General features: G+C 34.9%; 1 protein-coding gene across 1 annotated transcript in view; it reads right to left on the bottom strand.

Annotated features, from left to right (window-relative positions):
- LOC149539820 (1,4-alpha-glucan-branching enzyme 2-2, chloroplastic/amyloplastic-like) overlaps positions 1 to 24,750 on the bottom strand; it is a 229,060-nt gene that overhangs the window by 81,918 nt on the left and 122,392 nt on the right. The window contains exon 20 of the mRNA XM_089801015.1: positions 14,995 to 15,072. Coding sequence (XP_089657141.1) covers positions 14,995 to 15,072 — 78 coding nt within the window. The remainder of the gene's footprint in view (positions 1 to 14,994; positions 15,073 to 24,750) is intronic.

Below are 24,750 nucleotides of genomic sequence, written 5' to 3'. Positions count from 1 at the left end.
GGGATTCCATTTCCACAATTACCCTTACCTTATCCAAGTTTTTCTTCAACCTGGCTTTGCACACAATGTGTCCCAAAAATTTCCCTCAACGCACCATAAACTTGCAATTCTTGTATTCAATGCCAATCGGGATCTCCTACACCATTCCATACACTCCCATAGGGATACCAAATGCATGTCCTATCTACTGTAAATGGATCAGTCAGTGAGAAATGATTTAAAATTTTGTACAGACATTTTATTAAAGATGTCTAGGATGATTTTCTAGAAAGTTGTCAGTGCATTGCATAATCTGAAGGGCATCTTGTTGCAAGCATAGACACTATCCTCAACCAAAAAAGTGGGTTTCATCTTCTCGTCGACGTTGTAAATTTAGTTGTACCCCGAAAAGTCATCCATGAAGGAGTACATCTCATGCCCTGGTACTTCCTTCAGGATACAATTTGTAAACGGTATAGGCAATGGGTACTTAATAGCAACCACATTTAGCCATCGAAAGTCCACATAGATGTGGATCTAGTTCGCCTCCTTCAATGGAATCACAATGGATGATACTCATTTGCACATTTGAACCTAAACAATAATGCTTGCTTAGAGCATCTACTGTATCTCCTTATCACCCTTGTGACATAGTATTTGTTCATTCAGTCTGCCTATGCACTGACTGGGCTCTAGGAACAAATGGAATGCAATGCACACATAGTTCTAGAGGCACTCCCTTCAAATCCTAGTAAGTTTAGACAAAGACGTCTTTTTACTCCATAAATAATTTGAAGGTGGTGACCTTCAACAAGCAATTCCAATTATCTCCCATCAATATGTTCTTGGGATTTGCTTCATCTCCCAAGTTTGTCCCCTTCAACTTGGGCTCCATATAATATATAATTTTTTATCAAATCAACGTGCAAGAGTCTCATTGACTCGGGCCTCTCCATTATATTCCTCATACTCTAACAAAAAAAGGTCCTCCTCTCGCGGCTCTTCTTTAATCTACAGCATGATACAATTGAACAACTCGTAGTCCTCCATTTTCCAATTGAAAAGCATTTCATGGAATCCACATAGTCTTTGGAACACCCTTCCAATTCCAAACACCCTCATTTGGCTTCATCCTACGTTTTCCTTCATCCACTCTAGCTAACTCTTATTTCAACTTCGGCCCAAAAGAGAATGCCATTTCCTCATCCACAATCTAAGTTCTTGGGTCAGATACAAGTTTCCTCCCTCTATTCTCCATGGACAACATGTGCTTCAAATATGATTCACCTTCACACTTACAAGCCACCCTCTTTGCAAGATATCATCATAATTATTTATTTTCAAGGGAATCACTACAAAATCAAGAGGAAAAGGGTTGAGTACTGATAGTTACCCATTGTGTCATCAGAGTCTCGATTGTCTTGATGGTGTGCTCGGTAAGCACCAAATTAAACATTGGTGGCACAACATCAACCTTCCCAGCTTCTTCCAAGTCTCCTTGCGAAACATTCCAAGTCTCCTTGGGAAACACATTCACCCTTGATCCTCCATCAACAATGGTGTCAATGACAATTGTTCCTAAGATACCCATCTCCACCACCGCGAGGTGTCACTCACTATTACCACAAGTTACATAGGTGATGTCATGGGTTTCCCTTCAATCTACCATCATCTCTCTTTTAATGTTGGTCTACACTTCCCACACCCTCTCCTCCATTCAAGGATCTAAGTACGTTGTTTTCTTCGCTTGTGCTCTAAAGCTAGAGATTTCTAGTAACCCTTCTTCACCCAACCTCTCAATGTTTAATAGGTTAACTCCAGACTTGGGGCAATTTGCATCCTCATGGTCGCCAAGAAAACGCCATCGACAATCTTGAGTGAAGTGTCCCCATTAATTGCAGGCTCGACATTGAATCATTATCCAACCCTTAGCATCATATTGTATCTAACTCTAGATGTTGTTATTATTGTTATTACTTCTTCCTCCCCACCATTTATTCTATTATCCGTCTAATGTTGTAGTTATGTCAGTTTGTTGTTGAGAAGTGCCCACTAGTGTGGATGTCAATGGCTATTCGTGTGTGAAGAGCACTTGCACACTTCTTGTTTTCATGTTGTATAGTCACTACTTGGTGGAGTGTCTCATTACCTAACAAATGTCACAAAAGGCCTTTTTTGAGCACATGCCTTTTGTATGTTCTTCTTTCTAGTTTGTGCACCATAATTCTCCCTTTCTCTTGTTGTTGCTCCCCTTCATAGCTTTAAATTCCATCATCATACAATGCATATCCTTATAAAGCACTTGGACCTTATTAGAATCTTCATCACTACTAATTCCATTAGAAGAATCATCATTATTTGATGACTTGTTCTTTTCCCACAATGTTTTTCTTTTCCTTTCTATGTCCATTGCTCGGTTCCACATATCTTCCTAGAACCTTGGAAGAACAATATCCATTTTTTATTTTAATGAGAATTTCAACCCCTCCACAAACCAATGCTTCTTTAGATCATCTACTGGTCGATTCTCCATCTTTCTGAGAAATACTCCAAGAACTAAGTCAGAACCTGTATGTTCTCACACTCTCTTGCTTCCCTTGCTTCATTGTGTAAATCTCGACTGCGATCTCATTATTCTCCCAAAATAATTTGAGATCTCTCTAAAACAATTTTTTCAACTCGACCCACCTTCATCTTGTCTATGTCAAGGAACCAAGCTATGGCCACTCCACATAGGGTAGCAAGAGACTACATCACCCATTCATCCTAGTTGGTCTACCCATTGCCCAACCAAATTATCTCATGTGTTCATCAATATCATACAAGACCCTTCTGATTGCTCATAAATCTTGGCAACTTTTGATTCTTTGACATTGTACACCAGTTTTTCTACTTATTTGCGTTCAACCTTGAGTACTAACTTGACCACCTTAAGTACAAGGTTGAGATGGAATTGTTTCCAAGTTTGGTGCACTTTACCCAAACAAACCATTCTAACTACAACACTCCTATGTCCTCTTAACACCTTCAGCTATGATCATGTCCTTCATTCATTAGTGATATGCTAAGTTCTTTGCACTGTGTAGTCTTCTAACCTCCATCCCCCTTTATTCCCTTAGGTCTTGTTCTACCCCACAAAAGTCTCTACCTCTTGGTGGTACGTGTGAGATATACCAAATGATATTGAGTATTCTCAATGAGTTTGAATACTTCGCCATCTTCTACCACTCCTACACGAGTACTCCATTCGACACCATTCAGTTTCTATCCTTCATACCATTTGGTACCACCTTTGACCCACACACTCACTTTGTCAATTCCTGGATTCTCTTTGAGATACCCTTTTCCCCTTCAGGTCATCCCTCAGCAAAACTTCATAGTCATATTCTCATTTCTCCTTGTTCCTCCAACACAAAGGCTTTCTGAATGGCCTTGTATTCATCTCATTATTCCCTTAGGATAACAATTGTTATCCTTACTCAAGATATTTCGGATTAATTATTCTTTTCGAAGGGGTTGAGGATATGTTCCACCTTCAAGTCTTGTCGCATTTCTCTTCTTCTCTTTGAGTGTTTTCCTCATATACTATATAGGATTTTTTGGTGGTGGTTTTCTCTAGTCTTCTTGTCGTGTTTAATGAACCCTTGCTGAATCCTGCAAACACATAATAAGTGTTAGCCACAAACTTATATGAAACTCAATTTAAACATAGAATTACAGTGTTAAACTACTAAACTAACCCATCAAACCCATTGCTGATCTTCGAAGGGACTCCTTTCGAATTACTTAACCCTAGTCAAGTAATTGTCATGAAGGAGCATCTAATTTAAGGCCTCTAGGGATCTCTAATTTAATCACTTGGCAATGATCCCTCCTTTACCAAGGACCTCTGTCATATGCATATGTTTATCCTTACAATATATATATTGTCTCTTGTAGTTTCTCTCTAAAGAAACTACTCTAAAGAAACCTATAGTTTCTCTCTAAAGAAACTCGTAGTTTCTCTCTAAGAAACTACTCTAAAGAATCTCAAATCATTTTCCTGTTTATGGACTTCTGAGTTTCCTAAGAAATTAGATGATTCATGAATTTGTCCAATGTCCCTCATGGACTTAATCAGAATGCAGACTCTTGGTTTCTTTCTAAAGAAACCATCATTCCTTGCTTTGTACCTTGACAGTGAATACTTGCTTTCTGATGATAATGCCTGTAACAATCATTTACAGAGAAGTGCTTGTTTGAGAATGCAGTATATTCTTCCTTATAGGTGCCGACTCTATAATGTTGTAGGGCCTGTCGTCAGTGGAATATAACCTGAACTTAACCTCTCTTCTCTTATACATTTTGCTTTGTTCTCAATGTTGTGCTATTATAAAATGTTATGGTTGTTTTTCTCTAAATCCCTGTATGCCATCCGCTGACCTTCCAACTTCTCCATCATTTTGCCTACCTCATGTCTTCCTTGGCCTCTAGCAAGTTATATAATTATTGGTGGCATAAGCTCTGCCTGCGCAATGGTCTTCTGACAAGAATTAGAACTTATTATCTTCCTGCAATCGTTGGTCTCTGCTTGCGATCTTTCTCCGCCTCTCCTTTTCGTTTTTGTTTTTCCTCCCATTGCCCTTCGAAACTCAATAATACCTCATTAATATATGATGCAAATGGTCTCATTCTCCCAATTGGTGCCGTTTCCAGGTTAGCAGCCAATTGTTTATACATTCGATTGGTAATAAAGATTACCTTAAGATATCAAATTATTATAATAATCAATCTTTTACTATTTAATTATTTATTTATAATCATCTTTTTTACTATCATTATTATCTTAATTATTATTGTTATGATTATGATCTTATTTATTACTTATAATAATTACTCATTTACTATTATTAATTTATTACAATGATCATGCGATTATTCTTATCATTATTTCAATTATTTGATTTATTAATATGTTTAATGGATATATACAATAAGGCTATTTTATTTATCCTTCATAATTACAAAAATATGAATTGTAATAAGGAAATTTCATGGTTTATCATAGTCTCTCCGTCTCAATTTTGCTTGTCCTCAAGCAACTTGAGTATTTCTTCCTTTTCCCAAGTAGCATCTTCGACAGGCAAACCTTTCCATTTAATTTAGAATTCTTTTATCGTTCTATTTCTTTATGCTTTCTCTCGAGTGTCCCAAATTATTTCCGGCTCCAAACGAAGTTGTCCATCATCCAGAGGGGGAAGTTCTATAGAGGGTACAATTTGCTAGCCCAAAACCTTGTTAAGTCTAGATACATGGAACACGTTGTGGATTTGACTGTAGCTAGGTAACTCCAATTCATATGCAACTTCCCCAATTCTTTTGATTACTTTGTATTGTCCATAGAAACACGGCTTGAGTTTCTCGGTTCCGTTCTTCTTAATAGATGATTGCTTATAGGGCTATAGATGCAAGTATACTAGATCCCCTTCCTGGAATGATCACTCTATTCTGTTTCTATCTGCATATAATTTTTGTTGATTTTGAGCAACATGTAAATTATCCTTTAGCTCCTTGATGATATCAATATTCTTTTGAATGAGTTCTTGTGCACTAGGTACTTTACTGTCCATAATGGTTAGGCTTCCAAATGTTGTGGCTTCATATCCATACAAAGCTTTAAAGGGACTCATCCTTATGGACATATGGTATGTTGTATTATAGCAATACTCGCCCAAATGTAGCAACTTGATCCAGGCTGTTTGCTGTCCTATGACATAATTTCTTAGGTACCCTTCTATCCACTTGTTTACGATCTCAGTTTGGCCATTGGTTTGGGGATGATAGCTGGTGCTAGGGGTGAGTGAAGTCCCAGCTAGTCTAAACAATTCTTGCCAAAATTTACTGAGGAACTTGCTGTCTCTATCACTTATGATAATCCTGGGTAATCCGTGGAGACAAAAAATTTCCTTAAAGAAGACTTTTGCTATTTGAGGGGCCTTATATTCCATGGAGACCGGAAAGAAGTGTGCAAATTTTGTGAGTCTGTCTACCACCACATAAATACTATCTTTCCCATGAACCTTAGGTAATCCTGTTATGAAATCCATAGATATGCTTTCCCATTTTTTATTTGGAATAGGTAGTGGTTGTAATAGTCCTACTAGGTGTGCTTGTTCTATTTTGTTTTGCTGACATATTTCACATTCTTGCACATATTTTTGTATATCTCCTTTCAATCCCTTCCAAGAGTATTTTTCTCTTATCTGCTTATAAGTTTTGTAAAATCCAGGATGTCCAGCTAATGGGTTGTCATGATATTCCTTCATAATTAGGTTTTTTACTTTAGATTTTGGAGTCAAATAGATCCTTCCTTTGTAGAAGATGAGGTTGTTAGAGATCTTGAAGTCTTCATTAGATATCTTCCCTTCCATAACTTCTGTTACAATCTAGTCCTTTGCATAATCTGCTATTATGTCTTCCTTCCAACCTGAAATACAAGAAATATAGCTGACATGGCATCTTCTGGACAAGGCGTCTGCTGTTCCATTGTTTACTCCTTTAACATTTTCTATGTCAAAATTGTAGGCTTGAATTTTGCTCACCCATTTCTATTGTCTATCATTTAGATCCCTCTGGTTTAAGAAGAAGCGTAGGCTATTGTGATCTGTTTTGACTATGAATTTCCCACAGACCAAATATTGTCAAAATTTTGCCAGTGCACGCATTATTGCCAACATTTCTTTGTCATAAATTGAATAATGTTTTTCAATTCAATTGAGTTTGCGGCTCTCAAAAGCTATGGGATGCTTCCTTTGCATTAGTACTGCCCCTATCCCATCTCCCGATGCATTGAATTGCAGTTCAAATGCTATGGAAAAGTCGAGTATGGCTAGCACCAGGCATGTAGTCATAATGACCTTGAGCTGTTCAAAAGCTGATTGTGCTTTGTCATTCCAAGTGAAGGCTCCCTTTTTGGTTAAGTCTGTAAGAGGGGCTGCAATTTTTGAAAATCCTTTAACAAACCTATAATAGTAGCTGCATAATCCCACAAATCCTCTGAGTTGAGTAAGAGTCTTTGGCTTGGGCCATTCCTTGATGGCTTTAATATTTTCCTCGTCTACCCTCACTCCTTCCTCACTGATTTTATGTCCAAGATAAAGTATTTCCTTAAGTCCAAATTCACATTTTGAAATTTTGGCCTAAAGGGATTCCCTTTCTAAAATACTAAGGACTTCCTTGATGTGCTCTAAATGTTCTTCCCAAGTCTTACCATAGATGAGAATGTCATCAAAAAATATAAGAAGGAATTTGCGTAGCTGCTGTCTAAAGGTATGATTCATGCAAGATTGGAAAGTCGTTGGTGCATTTGTGAGTCCAAAGGGAAGTACAAGGAACTCAAAATGTCCGTAATGGCATCTAAATGTTGTTTTAGGCACAACCTCTTCCTTCATTCTGATTTGATGATATCTAGATCTTAAATCGATCTTGGAGAAATAACGTGTCCCATGTAATTCATCCATTAGCTCATCAATTCTAGGGATGGGATATCTATTTTTGATGGGTTTTTTATTCAATGCTCGGTAATCTATGCACATTCTCATAGTTCCATCTTTCTTCTTAACTAATACAACAGATGATGCAAAAGGACTACTACTTGGTTGTATATGACCCATGTCTAGAAGTTCCTTAATAGTTTTTTCTATTTCTTTTTTATATTTATGGGGATGCCTGTAGGGTGTGGTGATTACTCATTTTGCTCCTTCTTCTAATTCAATAGTGTTCAAATCCTCTCTTAGGGGGAAGCCCAAGGGGTATATTTTCAAACACTTTTTTATATTTTTCAAGGATAGGTTGAATTTCTGGGTGGAATGTTTTTTCTTTAGTGTGATTATTATCCATAATCAGACATTGAGCTATCATTTCTCCTTGATCATGTTTTAATATTCTTTCCATCTTATTACAAGATACTACCTTGGTTGATCCGTCTGTCATGCCCCTTAATATTACATCCTTTCCTTCATGTTTGAAGCATATTTCCAAATTTGGCCCATCCATGATAAAACATCCGAGGGAGTTGATCCATGGCATTCCCAAAAATGACATCATTTTGTATGTTTGCTACATAAAGATTCCTTTTGATTATATACCCATTAGTAGCGATTTCTACTTGAGTAACCATCTTATCACAATGATCCAAGGTGCCATCTGCTAACTTGACTTTAAACCCTTCAAAATTTTGAGTTTTTAGTCTTCGTTTTTTGACCAAGTGTTTGCTGATAAAATCATGAGAAGCTCCCATATCCACTAATGCAACCACCCTTTGTCCCTTAAGTACGGCTTTCGAAAAGGCCTATTCTCATTTTGAGATATAATTGCCAAAGTTCCTTGTTCTAATTCCTCTGTTCTGATTCTTTTATTCGTTTCCTCAATTTGATTTGCTTGTCCTCTTTTGCATCGGTGTCCTCGTTCCCAAGGTTCCCTACATTTAAAGCACAAATTCTTCTAGATTAGCTCTTCTCGCGAAGGGCATTTGTGTCCAAAACTCCAAAGTTTGTGACATAGGCGACATGGTTTTTCTTTGTTTTCCTTACTAGTTCCTTCACTTTGGGAAGAAGTCTTGGAAGGAAAATTCTGGAACTTTTCCTTATTGTTTGATTCAACCATTCTGGTTTTTCTTATGGCTTCTTCTAGATTTTGTGGTTCATGGGGTTTTACCAATGTTTTTGTTGACTCTTTTGGACCTTCTAGGAACATTCGGGTGAGTCTCTTTTGAGATAGATCGAGGACAATGACTGAAATTTCTTGAAATTTCTTTATATATTCTTGTAATGCTCTTGTTTGCCTAAGGTGAGTCAACTCTTGGAAGTACCATTCGGTATCTTTTTCATCAAATCTGTTTATGAGTTTCTATGAGAACTCCTCATAAGTTTTTACATCTTTATGGCCCAATGATATACAACCTTGTGTCCACCAATCATGTGTTGCTCCCCCTAGAAGGATTATAGCAGATTGGAGTGCTTCTTCCTCTATCATAGGATTTAAAATGAAGAATGTATTAAGTTTTTCTAACCATTGATGGGCTGACATCTCTCATGTCCCATTAAGGTTGGAATTGCGACCTTATTTTGCGTTTAAATTCTTCATTTACATACCCTCTAGGTATCTCCCTTCTTTCATCTGCACAAAACTCCCTAAATGAGGTTGCTTCTCGAATGTGAGGTTCCAAGGCTGCATATATTCTAGCAATATCTTCTGTACTGGTTACGGGTTGCTCTATCTCTTCCTCTTCTCTCGGATTGATTCTTCTAGGTAGAAAGGTTGGTTGGGGCAGACTTGAACTTGAAGTTGCATTATTGTTTTCTGAATGGATTGAACTAGTTTCCCTCCCTAAGTTGGATTGATTCCTTAAGTTATTAGTTGAATTTCACATATTTTGTAGGGCTTGTAGGAGAGCCTGGTTTGATTTCTCCATTTGGTTTAGTAGAGTTTGATTGGTTTGGTTGGTTTGCTCCATGTATGACCTTACTTCATTTGCTAAATCATTCATTGTTGTCTTTGATCTTCTTTCATAAACTTGCATAAGCATTTACCCACAGGATGGCAGGATTATGCTCTGATACCACTGTAATGAACCCTTGCTAAATCCTACAAACACATAATAAGTGTTAGTAACAAACTTATATGAAACTCAATTTAAACATAAAATTACAATGTTAAACTACTAAACTACCCCATCAAACCCATTGCTGATCTTTGAAGGGACTCCTTTTGAATTACTTAACCCTGGTCAAGTAATTGTCATGAAGGAGCATCTAATTTAAGGCCTCTAGGGATCTCTAATTTAATCACTTGGTAATGATCCCTCCTTTACCAAGGAACTCTATCATATGCATATGTTTATCCTTACAATATATATATTGTCTCCAGTAGTTTCTCTCTAAAGAAACTCGTAGTTTCTCTCTAAAGAAACTACTCTAAAAAAACCTATAGTTTCTCTCTAAAGAAACTCGTAGTTTCTCTATAAGAAACTACTCTAAAGAATCTCAAATCATTTTCCTATTTATGGACTTCTGAGTTTCCTAAGAAATTAGATGATTCATGAATTTGTCCAATGTCCCTCATGGACTTAATCAGAATGCAAACTCTCAGTTTCTTTCTAAAGAAACCATCACTCCTTGCTTTGTACCTTGATAGCGAATACTTGCTTTTTGATGATAATGCCTATAACAATCGTTTACAGAGAAGTTCTTATTTGAGAATGTATTATATTCTTCCTTATAGATGCCGACTCTATAAAGTTGTAGGGCCTGTCGTCAGTGGAATATAACCCGAGCTTAACCTCTCTTCTCTTATACATTTTGCTTTGTTCTCAATGTTGTGCTATTATAAAATGCTATGTTTGTTTTTTTCTAAATCCCTGTATGCCATCCACTGACCTTCCAACTTCTCTGTCGTTTTCCCTGCCTCGTGTCATCCTTGGCATCTAGCAAGTTATATTATTATTGGTGGCGTAAGCTCTGCCCGCGCAATGGTTTTCCGACAAGAATTACAACTTATTATCTTCCTGCAATCGTTGGTCTCTGCCTACGATCTTTCTTCGCCTCTCCTTTTCGGTTTTGTTTTTCCTCCCGTTGCTCTTCGAAACTCAATAATACCTCATTAATAAATGACGTGAATGGTCTCGTTATCCCAATCGGCACCGTTTCCAGGTTAGCAGTCAATTGTTTATACATTCGATTGGTAATAAAGATTACCTTAAGATATCAAATTATTATAATAATCAATCTTTTACTATTTAATTATTTATTTATAATGATCATTTTTTATTATCATTATTATCTTAATTATTATTGTTATGATTATGATCTTATTTATTACTTATAATAATTACTCATTTACTATTATTAATTTATTACAATGATCATGTGATTATTCTTATCATTATTTCAATTATTTGATTTATTAATATGTTTAATGGATATATACAATGAAGCTTTTATTTATCCTTCATAATTACAAAAATATGAATTGTAATTAGGAAATTTCATGGTTTATCACATCGTGAGTTATAAAGGGCAAGGATGTGTTGGGTCAATAGCCCTGGTAAGTGGCACATTAATTGGTCCACTGCTAGACTCACACCCAGTAAAGCCCACTCTACACTTTCGAAAACTTCCTCTTATCTTGCCTCTTTTCATATGTGTGTTTCAATGGATGTATGAATATGTTCGCACACTCCACCATAAATGCTCTGTCCTTCAAATAAATCTTCAAGCCCTTCTTCATCATCAGTACTTGTGTCATCAGCATTCACTAGTTGGCCCATTATATATTACTCTCACCATACAACACCCTACCATCATTCTTAGATTTGTCTAGGCAACAACACCAAATGCTTTCCTTGCAGGGTAATTTTAACACATACAAAAATGTAAATTATATGTAATAGAATTAATATAATAAGAGATCTCAGAACTTACATATGCATATTCATAAATCTCATAAATGCTTACAATGTATCTCAGAATGACACTAGAAGTATTTCTATTTCATGACAACATCTTGGAGATAAGTACATGAACATATATAGAGGTGTCAAGGGGGTGCGAGTACCAATCATCACCCAACTACCTACCCATCAACAAATACTAAGAAACACTAATTTCCTGACAACATCCCTTTTGCTAATATCAGCTTGGGATCATTAGGGTTGCTATTTAATTAGTTTAATCCAACTCACCTGCTTGGGCTTGATTACGGTCCCTACTATTGGTATTTTGTTCTTATCGTGCATGCTATGCAGGTTCCTATTTGACTAACTACTTAATGCCTTTCTAGTTGACTTGTGTTGACTTTTCTAGTTGATGTTCTTTCTGGCTTCCTATAACTTGGAGATATAGTGTATGATGTATATTTTGTCGTGTTTTTGAAATCGTTGTAAGAAAGAATGTCATGTTGAAAGATTTTTAAATGATTTTAAATATAGATACATATATAATTAATTATAACATAAATGTATGCCTATTATATGTGTGTGTGTGTGTGTGTATATATATATATGTATGTATGTATGTATGTATGTATGTATGTATGCATGTATATACCTGGGTGCAAACATATACCTATACCTAGATACATATATATTTATGTAATTAGTATAGATTGGTTTTGCTAACTGATTAGTATAGATTGGTTTTGCTAACTAAGTTTTAAGTGTGTGTAAAATAACTTATTGAGTAGATCTTTTAATCAGTAGTATTAGCTATTTGTAAATATTAAATGAATTATTTAGGAAAATCATACAATAACAATGGCTAATAAACCATTTGTTATGAAATGGTTTTAGGCGATTGATTCTCATATACTCCTCGTGTATGCAACAAATGGCAGTGAAATTGTTTGCAACAAGAGTAGAGAGGGAAGCATACACAGAGGGAATGAGAATTCATTTTGCAAAATGAGGTCATAATGTAGAGGATTGCTGACTAAAAATTTCATAGAGAGATCTATTATTAATCCGAGAGAGAGAGAGAGAGAGAGAGAGAGAGAGAGAGAGAGAGATGAACAAGAATTGGCTTCCTAGGAGACTTTTGATGGATTGCAATTGCTGAAGTCGCTTGGAGAAGAGTGTTGGACTTCATTTGTATTTACCACGGCTTCTTCCATCAAGGGTTCTTGCACGATTCCTAGCAGGATCTAATCCTGGAAGGCATCCTTTGTGTTTTTCAAAAGGGTGTATATTTTTGTGCTTTGATGATATTATTTAGAAATTGCCTGATAAATGAATTGTACTCTAAGTTTCTAACAATGTTAGGATTTCATCCTTTTATGTTATGGATGCATTAGACATCCTTAGGAAAAGAATTTTAGGTAAGTTAATATTATTATATTTCTGTATTGTACATTTTACATTATGAGTAGAGCCCTGGAAACGCTATGGATTGATATGCCAGATTGACCTAAGAAATCGAGTGGGTTTGGTTATTGTATTGGAAGAATCTTGAGGAGATCTCAACTAGGTCTTCCTTAAATTCCACTTGTAGGGTCTCAATTTTTCCTAGTTTTATCTATGGCATCAATTTGGAATTTTGGACATTCATTTTTTTTCGAATTTTGATAGTCAAGTGTGTTGAATTATTCTTAGTATTGCATTAATCTCTTAGGGGATATGTGTTGTTTTACAGTCATGTTGTGTTCCTTTTTACCCCATGTTGCATTGTTTTCATAGTTTAGATGCATTTAAATAACTCGGAGACATTAAATTAAACCCATGTGTAGTTTAAACTACATTATTGTGTCAGTTTACTGGAATTACTGTCACTTTACTAGAAATAGTGTCATTTTACTTGTATTAGTGTGTTGATTTACAGACTTAGTTCATTAATTTACTAGGAGATTGTGTTAAATACCCAAAAGACTACTTTTTAGATCATTTTGGTGTCTTAGGGCTTATTTGGTTACCATAGGCTACTAAGGGTCTCTTTTTTTATGTACTTGACCTCTGAATACACTGAATTTTTTTATGTAATGTCTATAATTGGTGTATTTTGATGCCTTGTTGTGCATTTTGAATCATTTTGAATACTAGATGACGGTTTTGGGTTGTCCAATGGGTAAGGGACAACTAGTGATTGCCTATACCTGATTTATTGATATTGTAATGTTATAAAACCATCTTTTATGTTAAAATATGATTCTTTATGCATTCATTATGTTATGTGTGGGTACAGAACCTAAGTACACTAAGTGAATGGCTTTCAATGAGGTACGGGATCCTAAATGTCTACCTAGTTAACCCATTGATAAGTTATTTAATCAAGTGGAAACCTTAATAAGACTTGCTGGAAAAAGGAGGGGAATATATTAAACAAGATTAATTTGATACTCGCCCATGTCACTAGTGCTAGTATGTGATGGCACAATTGAACAAAAGGTCGTTTATGGTACTTGTTCATGATATTCTGATTAAAACAAAGTTGTTTATATTACTTGTTTATGATGCTTCTATCTTTTTATGTTATTCATCTATAAAGAATATGAACTTAGATATAGTTATGTTATGATGCATCTATAAGACTGTTACAAAAGAAAGAAGCACTAATCTCCTAATTTGATGTTCGAAAGAAATTGTCTTGAAAGGATATTAGTTGAGTTTATATTCAATGGATAGTTATGAAAACAATGAAATGAGATTGTAACTTAATTAATCGTTACTTTGTGTACATTAGATGGTTAGAATAGTTAGATAATATTGCTTTAGTAGTGACATAAGGGAGAGCCTGTAGGGACATAGGTTTATATTTAGATTACAATTTACATTTTTATAAAACAATTGTTATTCATGCATTGAAATTTAGTATTGAAATAATGGGAACAAAATAATAGAGTGTTTAAATGCCTTATCCTTCTCGGTTCCCTAGAGGGGTGTTGCATCTCAAAAATTACATGAAAAAGAATATCTATAATTCAATGTGAAGATATCAAGTTATTTTCTCTTGGATCACGTACTCGAATGTTAACATTTTTGGCATCCTTAGGAAGATACATCCCTTGCCTTGATCTTGTACTGATGTAAACACTTGTTTCATGAAATAATATAAGATACATTTATTATAAAGAAAGAAATCATTAAAGAAATTCAATAATGACTCAAAACAGGATACTGACTTTTAAACAACATATGTTCTGCAACTTGAGAAGGAATCAAGAAAGCTGTAAGTTATAATAGCAACAAATAGATAGTACCATCTGATATAAAGACAGACTAATATATGCAAGCAACTACTATACTCCCAAGGTTTGAAGAATCAAAAGAGAAATGTTTATTGCAGGAAATTGCAAAGCACTGTTTGGTTGATAATAATTTTCAACATAATCTATACTTTAGCAAATTAATATTTTTCACATAATCTAAATTTGAAGGTAAGTTACATTGAGGAAACTCTCTCTAGTAATACGTAATATGATGTAGAAATACAAGCCAAAAAGAATAAAAGAAAAATAAATGTTTGCCCAGGAAAGCCTTTATAAACGTACACCATATCTTTCCTCCAAGTGTTGCATAGCCCTATCAAACTCCTGCATACCATGGTACCTAAGATATTCTGCATTACCCTGAAATAACAGTAAATATTTTGATGAGAACAGAATCAGAAAATGTACTTCATTTTGTTTTAATATTGAAGCAAAGATAGCAATGTGAATAGTCTTTTGATTCTCAAGATAATAACATATCCCTTTGATAGAGTACCATAGTTGCAACCTTGAATGTATCATCCTAGAACCAAAATTTACTTCATTTTGATTAAATTGTCCAAACAAATATAACATTGTGAATTAGCATCCTGATTCTATAGGAAAATAAAATCTCTCTAGCTCAATGCAATATGGTTGCACCTAAGAATGTATTAGTCTAATTGAGCACAGATAAAAATTTGTCAATTCTAGGTAAAATTAAACCAAACATAAGCTATAAGCTGAGAGATTTCTCACAAAATAGATAACAAGGAATCTTTTCATATGTAAATGAAGGAAAACATCCACATATACAGTGATTAACATAGATATTCATACATAAAATGTGAAAATAAATTTTAAATATAAATCATCTAGTACATTAAACATAATCATCATCAAAAGATTCACAGTCAGCCATATCGTTGTAGACTTTGTTGTGATACCTGACAATCTAGAGCCCACATCACCCCTTTGTGATCTTGGGATGCTATCTTGAAAAACCCTATTATATCTGGTCTCAGATTTTATCATGTTCTTTTTATATTTGAGGCCCTTGTCGAAAGTTATGATGCTATGCATACTGTATATTCGCTTTGTGATGAGTTATGAGCAAGTTATACCAAAGTAACATGCCATTGCATTGGCAGAAAAATTACTTATTACACGACAATTGAATTTGTGAGATTGTGAATAGACACTTGTTAACATACTGCTGTGAAATACCTTTTTTTATATTGAACAGGTTACTTAATAAATGATTTTACTTTTGACTGATAAATATCTTAATTCAGGAGAAACTTCAGAACTTATAATGAGATTATATTGATATTATAGATCATAATGTTAGGGAATTAGGATTAGATTATAATAGTTCTTTTTCTTTTCTTTTTTTCGTTTTTGATAGATAAACAGCCTAGGCCTTGATATATCATAAAGTACATAGATAAATCCAGATAATTAGCTTTTAGTTCCAAGTTACATTTTGCTGCCTTCCTTCTGGGTCGTTCCTCGTCTTTCCCTTCTTCTGCCTCCGATCAGGATCTGTATATAATCTGAGCACTACATCTTAGGATTTTTGTATGCTTGATATGATATACCAATCTCACAGAATGTCCTTGATAATATTACTGATTTACTTTTTGTTGCAGATTTGTACAGTTAGATGTTGCTGCAACCTGTAAGTATATTTTATATTTGATTGAATATGAAATGCTCACTTATATAAGAGTGATCTCTGCAACTTGTAATAATACTGTTGTTATGTATGTATTTTCCAAGTGCAGCAGATCTGAAAGTATATATGAATAGAAGACTCATGTCCCATGTAAAGACATGTCTCTATGTGGCCAAGGCTATGTAGGGACATGGGATATGCTTGTTACTTCCAATGCTGTGATTCATAACAATAATATGCATCATTTCATTAGTTCCAATAACCCTTGATTGATAAGTGACAATCAAATAGGGAATATGATTCATGATACTTATGCTATGAAGTTTATAAATATGATTATCGATATTAATAAATTGATGGCAGCATTAGATATATATAATTGATTCAAACAGATTTATAATTCAGATAATATAGTATTGATCAGTGATTTTACATTAATTAATAATCAGCAGATATAAATAACATTGCACAACATGTATATATGTATGTATGTGTGTATGTAAATGTACACACTCAGCTATGTGAGTGTGTGTGTGTGACTTATCTAGTAATTATTAATTAGTTGCAATAGTGTTTAGCTGACAAACATGATTATTGATAAGAACAATTTATCTCTTGATCGAGCTAATCTGACCAAAGCTATAACATTAGCACTCCCTCTTAATCAGGGAGGATTGTTTGTAAGATCAACAGACAACACTCTCGAGCAATGAGAAAGGAATATCATCTCAATATGATATTCTTAGAAAATGGTGTGATTAAGGATAACAACATAGATATATTATTTAGATGTTACATTGCAGTATCATCAAAAGTATGGTACATTGTAGAATATCAATCATAAGATATTCACCATACTTATATTTTCTTTGGTATGTGCACTGGCATCAAGTCTCATGATGCCTACTATAAAAAAACACATGCACATGGTGTCTCTAATGATACTATGTCTCATAGTATCCACCATGCCATCTCTCAGTAATGTAACTTAGTTATATTAGAGATATGTTCCATCATGATCTTCATAGATATTAAGAAAATGACATCCATCATGATACTAGGCTAAACTAATGTTAATAACTTCACCTTACAATTGTAACCACAATCCAACATCAATCAAAGATTGTCCGTCACCTTTCATGATGTTTCTACATAATCATGTAGTAACTCACATGATAAGAAAAGAGTATACACATAGATATCTTTTTAAGGTTAAAACTTAAATTGAGACCCCACCTCAAAAAGTAAAATTACATTTTTATCATACCAAGTTTACCACTAAAGCATTCCATTTCAATTTTGAGAGGGGCTTGGTTAGAATGTCAACAATTTGCTCATTTGTGCTAATATATCCTAGTTGTATGACATTTCTTTCCACTGTCCCTAATATAATGATAGGGGATCTCAATGTATTTTGATCTGTTATGAAATACTAAATTCACTAAGAGTTTTATACAACTTTGATTATTGAATTGTATAATAGTGGGGTCCAAAGATTCTCCAAACAACCTTACCAATAGTTTCCTCAACCGTATTGCTTCTCAAGCTCCCATGGATGCTGCAATGTACTCAACTTCTCTAGAACTCTATGCAACTGAAGATTGCAAACTATTGAACCAGGATATCATGCAAAATCCTAAGGTACTTTTTCGATCAACAACACTCTCAGCCCAATCTTAGTCAGAATATCCATGTAGACATATATCAACATTATCCTATTTTAATCCTAGTCCAATAGTTCCACGTAGATACCTTGTGATATGTTTTTCCTCTACAAGATGTAGTTTCTTGGGTTCACACATGAATTGACCAAGAGCATTTGTAGCATAATAGATGGCTGGCCTGGTATTCCCCAAATCCAACAGGGATTCAATTATCTATCAATAGAGAGTAGGATAGGAAAAATCATTGAGTAATACTAAAAATATCAATCGTAGGACCCATCCAAAAAACCCTCGAAGTCATCACCTAACATCTAGCAAGGAGTATTAGACCCATAACAACTCATAGCATCCTCAAACGAATCATCATTGATGTCCATACAATCTATATCCACAACACCTGACAGAACATACAGTATTGTCACCTAGCCCTAGATACATGACTCAATGTCATGATGTGTATCCATAATGCCAGAACCTAAACTAACCTCTATTGACTCCACCAAAACACTCGGATCACTCTCATCAAGGCTAGTGATTCTATACAAGCATCGATCATATTTGAGGAATCCACTGCCTGCTGCACTGAATCAACACTACGACAGTTGTCATATAAATTAATGCTCACACTCTCCGCACAGTCTCCTATAACAACTACCTCCTCAAAAGAGTATTAACACTCAATGGTAATGACTGCATCAGCTACCTCCACACTATTTGCATCAACTACCTTGAAGGCCACAACTTGTTGAAGCCACTAACCACCAATGACACTGGCACATCCACATCTCCTTGTAAAATAAGTTCATCATCAACACTGTGGATAGAACTAGTGGTTGTCATACTGACCATAGGTTCATCATGAACACCTATCAGGGAAAACTCAAGACTCCTTCCCTGCATCCTTGGTGTTGGTCTACTAAAAACAGAAAGCATGTACCAGGCTGTCCTATCAACTATCACCGAACCTAATAGTGTCACCTCCAATCTCTTCAGATGAAGCTTAATTCTTTTCATACTCTCCCTCAAAGCATTCATTTTCTCTCTATTTTCCACACTCCTTTGTCGGCTCCCATAACTACTAGCCCTCATGTCTATCCATGGCTAGAAAATGTGAGAGTGCCGATCACTCCAAATACAACAGTAGATTTAAAATAATAATGAATTTCCTACCCCACAAAATGGCAGTAAACCGATCTGATACTACTATAATAACTCCTTGTTGGTTATAGCTTAAACAAGCACCAATTTACTCCACTAACCGATTGTTTGACATTTCATCAAACACTTTGCAATCAATGATTTTACCTATTCTTCTTTGTTTGCAGATTGTATTGTTTTGAATTCATATGCTACAAATCGTGTTTGGAATAGTTCTAATGATGCAAGATTGATTGTTAAGGTAATAAAGACAATACACTACTTTATTTACAACTTTCTCATGCATATGAGTGATTGAAATGAGTTTCACAATGAATTGACATATTGTTAAAACACTTCCCATGCATACTAGGAAAGTCAAATGACCATCTAAAGCCAAGGGCATCTTGATAAACATTTGGCATGCAACGTTTACGATATGGAATTTTTACAAATAATTACAATGCCAACATCAGCTATCAATGGGTAATGAAAGCATTGCAATTTAGATGCTTCGACTATAAAGATATTACAGTCTATAATGTTCCATTTCCCTTCTGACACATTCCAACTATGAAATGGCTATCAGTCTTTCAACAAATGCGCATTAAAAAGACTGTATGGTGGTGTCTAAAAGGCAGTGAACACAACGGAGACCATACGGTGGTACTAGGATGTAAATGGTAGCCCTACGGAGCTTTTGAAATGATCGTATGGTATTAGGGAGATGACCGTACGAGATTTGGGAGATGACTGTACTGCATTAGGGAGATGTACATACAGTGTCCGTACACTAGTGACCCGGAGCCATGGGGAAGGTGGAGTGCAATGTCGTACGGTATAGTCATACGGTATGTGGAGTGGAACAAACTGTGAGATACAAGGAATGATTGGATCGTACGGTGAGGCAACAGTTGATTAGGCCGCACGGATAATCGTATGGTAGGTGTTGTTTAGAGCAAGGAACTAGTAATGGGTCGTACGGTGTGTGAGATTGAACTACACTAGATACCAAAGCAATAGATTAACCAATTATGCTAATTAATGCCAAAACAATTGATGTAATCTGATTCCAGAGATATATATATGAATCTACAACAAAGATGGTGCTCCGATTTGCCAAACCCAAGCAAAGTAATACACAAACAGAATAGGGTGAGGGTTGAATCCCACCAAAACCAAAATAGCCAAGTAGGGAAGATCTTTCACTTACGAAATGGCGAACAATACTAAACTTCAACAGGAATTCGCATTCAAAGAGAATAATCAAAATCCCTTCAGAGAAACTTCCTGAGGGTTTACAAAGATAGCCGACGGCAACATAAATAAAAATGGGTCCGAGATACACTAAATCAATCAGCCCCTAAACAAAGGTTTGATTAATTATTTATTTTATGATGAAAACATTACACAATCAAAGGCATCTAAACCTACATCAAATTTGCAGATTCACACCCCCTTGACACAATGGAAATCACAATTAATGCACAACACAACCAATCTCCCAAGTCATAGTTAACACAATAACAATACCACAGTAAACAATTCACTTCTCAGCCACAATGTGAAACAATAGAGAAGTTGCAATCCTAGTCCCAATCCAATATACACCAGCAATGGATTGAAACTCACAACTTAGAAACCCTCACAAGAGATAATCAAAATGAAATTAACAAATGGATGATCAATTCTCATAATGAGAGCCATATTTATAATCTCCATTGTGCAACTTAGCTTCATCTACACACCTTTCACTTAAAAGTCTTTTTGCTTATACCTATGCACATAATATAATTTATTAATTTCATTTTGGCTCCCAAACCGACCTTTTCAACTGACACGCGAGGTCATTTTTTCTTGTGCCCAAGATTTAAAACTTTGCAACATACAATACCAACAAAATAGCAACCTTAGCATATTTAGTTGAATAATAAGAATAATTCACCCATCTTGTGAAAATGAATGAAGAAGCATTAGAATCAAAATTCAACAACACAGAAGTGATCCTCATGAAGAGAATGCATGAATGAACATGACGGGAAAACTTACTAAAAATAAACACTCCCTCCAAGATTCTTGGAACCCAAACCAGAAGCCAGAAATAAAAACTAAGAGCATCACTTAACTCCTCTAACTCATTCGAGCTCATCGGAACCATCTATACACTTACTAAAAATAGTAAGCCCCTCAAAATGGAGCCAAGCGCACCATAAGCCGTTGGAAAGCATAATAACTCCACAATTGAAACTCTCAAATTCCATTGTCAGCTCACGAGGGTCGCAATGATGAACTAACCAAGCCAACTGGAAGAACCTACTAAAAATGGGGACATTACATGCATTCTTAAATAGTTAATGCTAACTAGAACTAACCAAAGAGTATTTATTGAAGGTGATGATAAAGTGAACAAGCAAAACTATAGACTTAAAAGGCAAAGTTTGAAAGATAAAAAATGAAAGAAGAGCAAATGAGATATAGAATGCAATGAAAGGCCTTGGAGAAAAAATGAAAAACATTGTTAAAAAAGTTTTACGATCTTTACCTTCAAGATATAATAAAATCTTTAAATTTGAAAAAGCTAGAAATCTTAGTAAAAATCATAATTGATGATTTACATGGTATTTTAACAGCATATGAAATGAGAATGATTGGTAAAGATGATTCTAAGAGAGAAGCTCCTTATTAAAAAAATTCAAAGGAAGTGAGTTCAGAGTTGGACTATGATATGACAGAGAACTTGCAAACATTGTAAATAAAATCAATAAGGGTTTTGGCAAGTACAAAGAGAATCTACCCTTCAACTGCTTCAATTGAAGGAAAGCTGGGCACTTTGCCGATTAAGTTTCCCTATGCTACAAACCATAAAGGTGATGAAGAACACTTCGAGAAGAAAAATAAAGGCCAGTATCCTTCCATACAAAGAATATTTTTAAAGAAGAAAAGCTTGTATAACAAGACTGAAGATAGCACAGATTCAAAAGATAGCGATGAGTCTGCTGTTGAAAATTATGAGACCTTGTTTATGACAGTTGGGTCACTCACTGCTGATCAGAGTGGTGAAGATTTGCATTATGTTGAAGAGGGACAGATAGATCTTCAAGGAGAATTATTATGAGTGTTAGATGGAATCAAGAGATTGAAGGAGAATTCTCAGCAAAAAATTTCAGCATTGAAGAATAATGAAACCTTGATGGAGGAACTTCAAGAAAGTAATTGGTTTGATTATCAATCTGAAACTTGAGATTAAAGGAGGCAAGAAACAAGAAGTGGTAATCAATTCTGAACTTATGTTAAAATCTGAAAATCAATTGAAGATAGAAAGTGAAGTAGTAGCTTTGAGAAATGCACTTCAACAATTGAAATTGTGTTTGAAAGAAGAGCTAAATTTGAAATACATAATGATTTGTATGTTGAAGGGCTGAAATATAACTCTCATACTCAGAAGAAAGAACAGTTTTGCACTCCACTTCTCATGATCTACTATGCAATTCATCTAATCTATTTTGTGTATGAATGGTAAAGAACTATGCCTAAACACTTTTCCTTTACATACTCTTTTAGGATGCTCAAATTCAATTCAATAAATCAATAGGCTAGCTTTTCAGATATATAACCAGTACTAGGTCAACCAAACACATTGTTCAATTTTTTTCTTTCAGAAAGTTCAACTTCAAACTGCCAAGTCAACCTATCAAGGGTCAGGAATCAGTTCTCCCTCTTCCCTCCTACCAAAAACTGGAAATCAAACACATTAGTTTACAGGGCTGATCAGAAAAAAATGAAACAAGTAGCCACTGAAGACAATGACACTCCTTATGACAGTTAGACGCCACTTACCAAAAACTGAAACTCTCGAAGTGTCAAATAATTACCGTAATCTCAAATGCCAACAAATGTGTCTAACAGTCATCAACAAAGAAGTCCAAGAAGCAACAATGGAAGAGAATAATTGGTGGGTAGGGATCAGACATTCACCATACATCATACCAATCATGAAATTTTCTAAGGTTAAATGCTAAGTTTGAATGCCGAAGAGAGCAATACCACTTTGAGGATCAGGGGCCGACCCTACCACATAACATCTACCAACGAAAATGCTAGACACTGTATCGTGATGGCTGAAACCTGATACACTCTTCCAACATAACTTTCCTCAACTTTTGAGTAGAGCAATTTTTGACAACAATCTCATCCTAAAATTAAGCTTGATTAATGACAACATTAAAATTCAAAGACAATACAAACCTTCATCAGTGACAAATGTCATCAAATACAACAATTACAACAATCAAAGGAAACAATATTTTTTGACATCACCATATTAATGAACACCATATATAAAAGACAAAGATGACAATCTTCGAAATCAATGGCATTCCACCATTTTGTTGCCATAAAACAACTAGGATAAGTGTGTGGCAATATACTAATGAATATGATTCTTGTTGTTATGAGTGACTTGTCTTTCCTAGAATCATCCTTAGGGTAATGGCTACCTTTCATCTTAATGAAATGAAATAATTGTTACTGTTTTCTGTGGTCTTAAGTTTAACCATTTTTATGTGGTTACAAAATAGAATATATGTATTGCCTAGTAGATCTTGAGTAATGGGATGAAGTGCAAAAATCTTCTATCTTCTGAGTCTGAAAATTACATTTCTTCCCTTCAACATAACAAACATTATGTGTTTCTAATGTGCGACTAATACTCAAGGTACCTTTGCCGCAAATCTCGATTGTTGATGTACCTCCAAACTTTACTGAGCCATTATTCCAATCAGTAAACTTGATAAACTTATTCTTATAACAAGTCATGCTATTAAAGAAACCGCCGCCTATTATCCAAAGATTCTGCCTTTTAGAATACGAGGTAGTTTGAACAATCATGGATTTTATTTCTTTGATGAAATGAAATAATTGTTAATGTTTTTTGTGGGTCTTATTTAACCTTTTTGTGTCTTTTTACCTAAACATTTAACTAATTGACATAAAATATCATGTATGAAGGAGACCCTAAAATCATCTTTGTATTTCCCTCGCCAAAAAGGTCAGCCATCCAAAAGCAAAAGGAAATTGGCATTAAAATAATAAGATAACTAAAATTTTGCAAAGAAGCAATCAAAAAATGGAAGTAATAAGAAAATTAAAAACAAATTAAAAAGTATGGAAGAAAAGAAGAAAAATAAAATTAAAGAAAGGAGAGCAAAACCTAATGCATTTTTGGAGGGGGCTTTGCCTAGAAAAGAGACAGGTCATACATTATGACAAATATGGAAAGAGGACAGCAGTTTTCAAAAAGAATTTGGAGCACCATCATTTTACTCTTGTAAACTCTCATTACTGAGTATGCAATATATGTGAAAAAAATTACAACATGGTGTATTTTTTGGATCTTTTCTTTGCTGACACTTCATCGACTATAGCCATTTTATTGCAATCTGCAAAATCCGGCCAACTTTGGTAATATTTGTATCCCTAAAGCTACCTTGCAAAAAATCCAAGTAATTAGTTATTTGAGTATTTTGCCAAAAACTTGAAAAGAAAGTTCACCAAAAGCACCCAAGGCTAAGTTAACAACTC

Source organism: Cupressus sempervirens, chromosome 9 (genome assembly GCF_028749045.1).
Source record: "Cupressus sempervirens isolate cs-2001-9-10 chromosome 9, ASM2874904v1, whole genome shotgun sequence".
Classification (NCBI taxonomy): Eukaryota; Viridiplantae; Streptophyta; class Pinopsida; order Cupressales; family Cupressaceae; genus Cupressus; species Cupressus sempervirens.
Note: the sequence above shows the minus strand (reverse complement) of the source record. Positions and strands in the feature narration are given on the sequence as shown.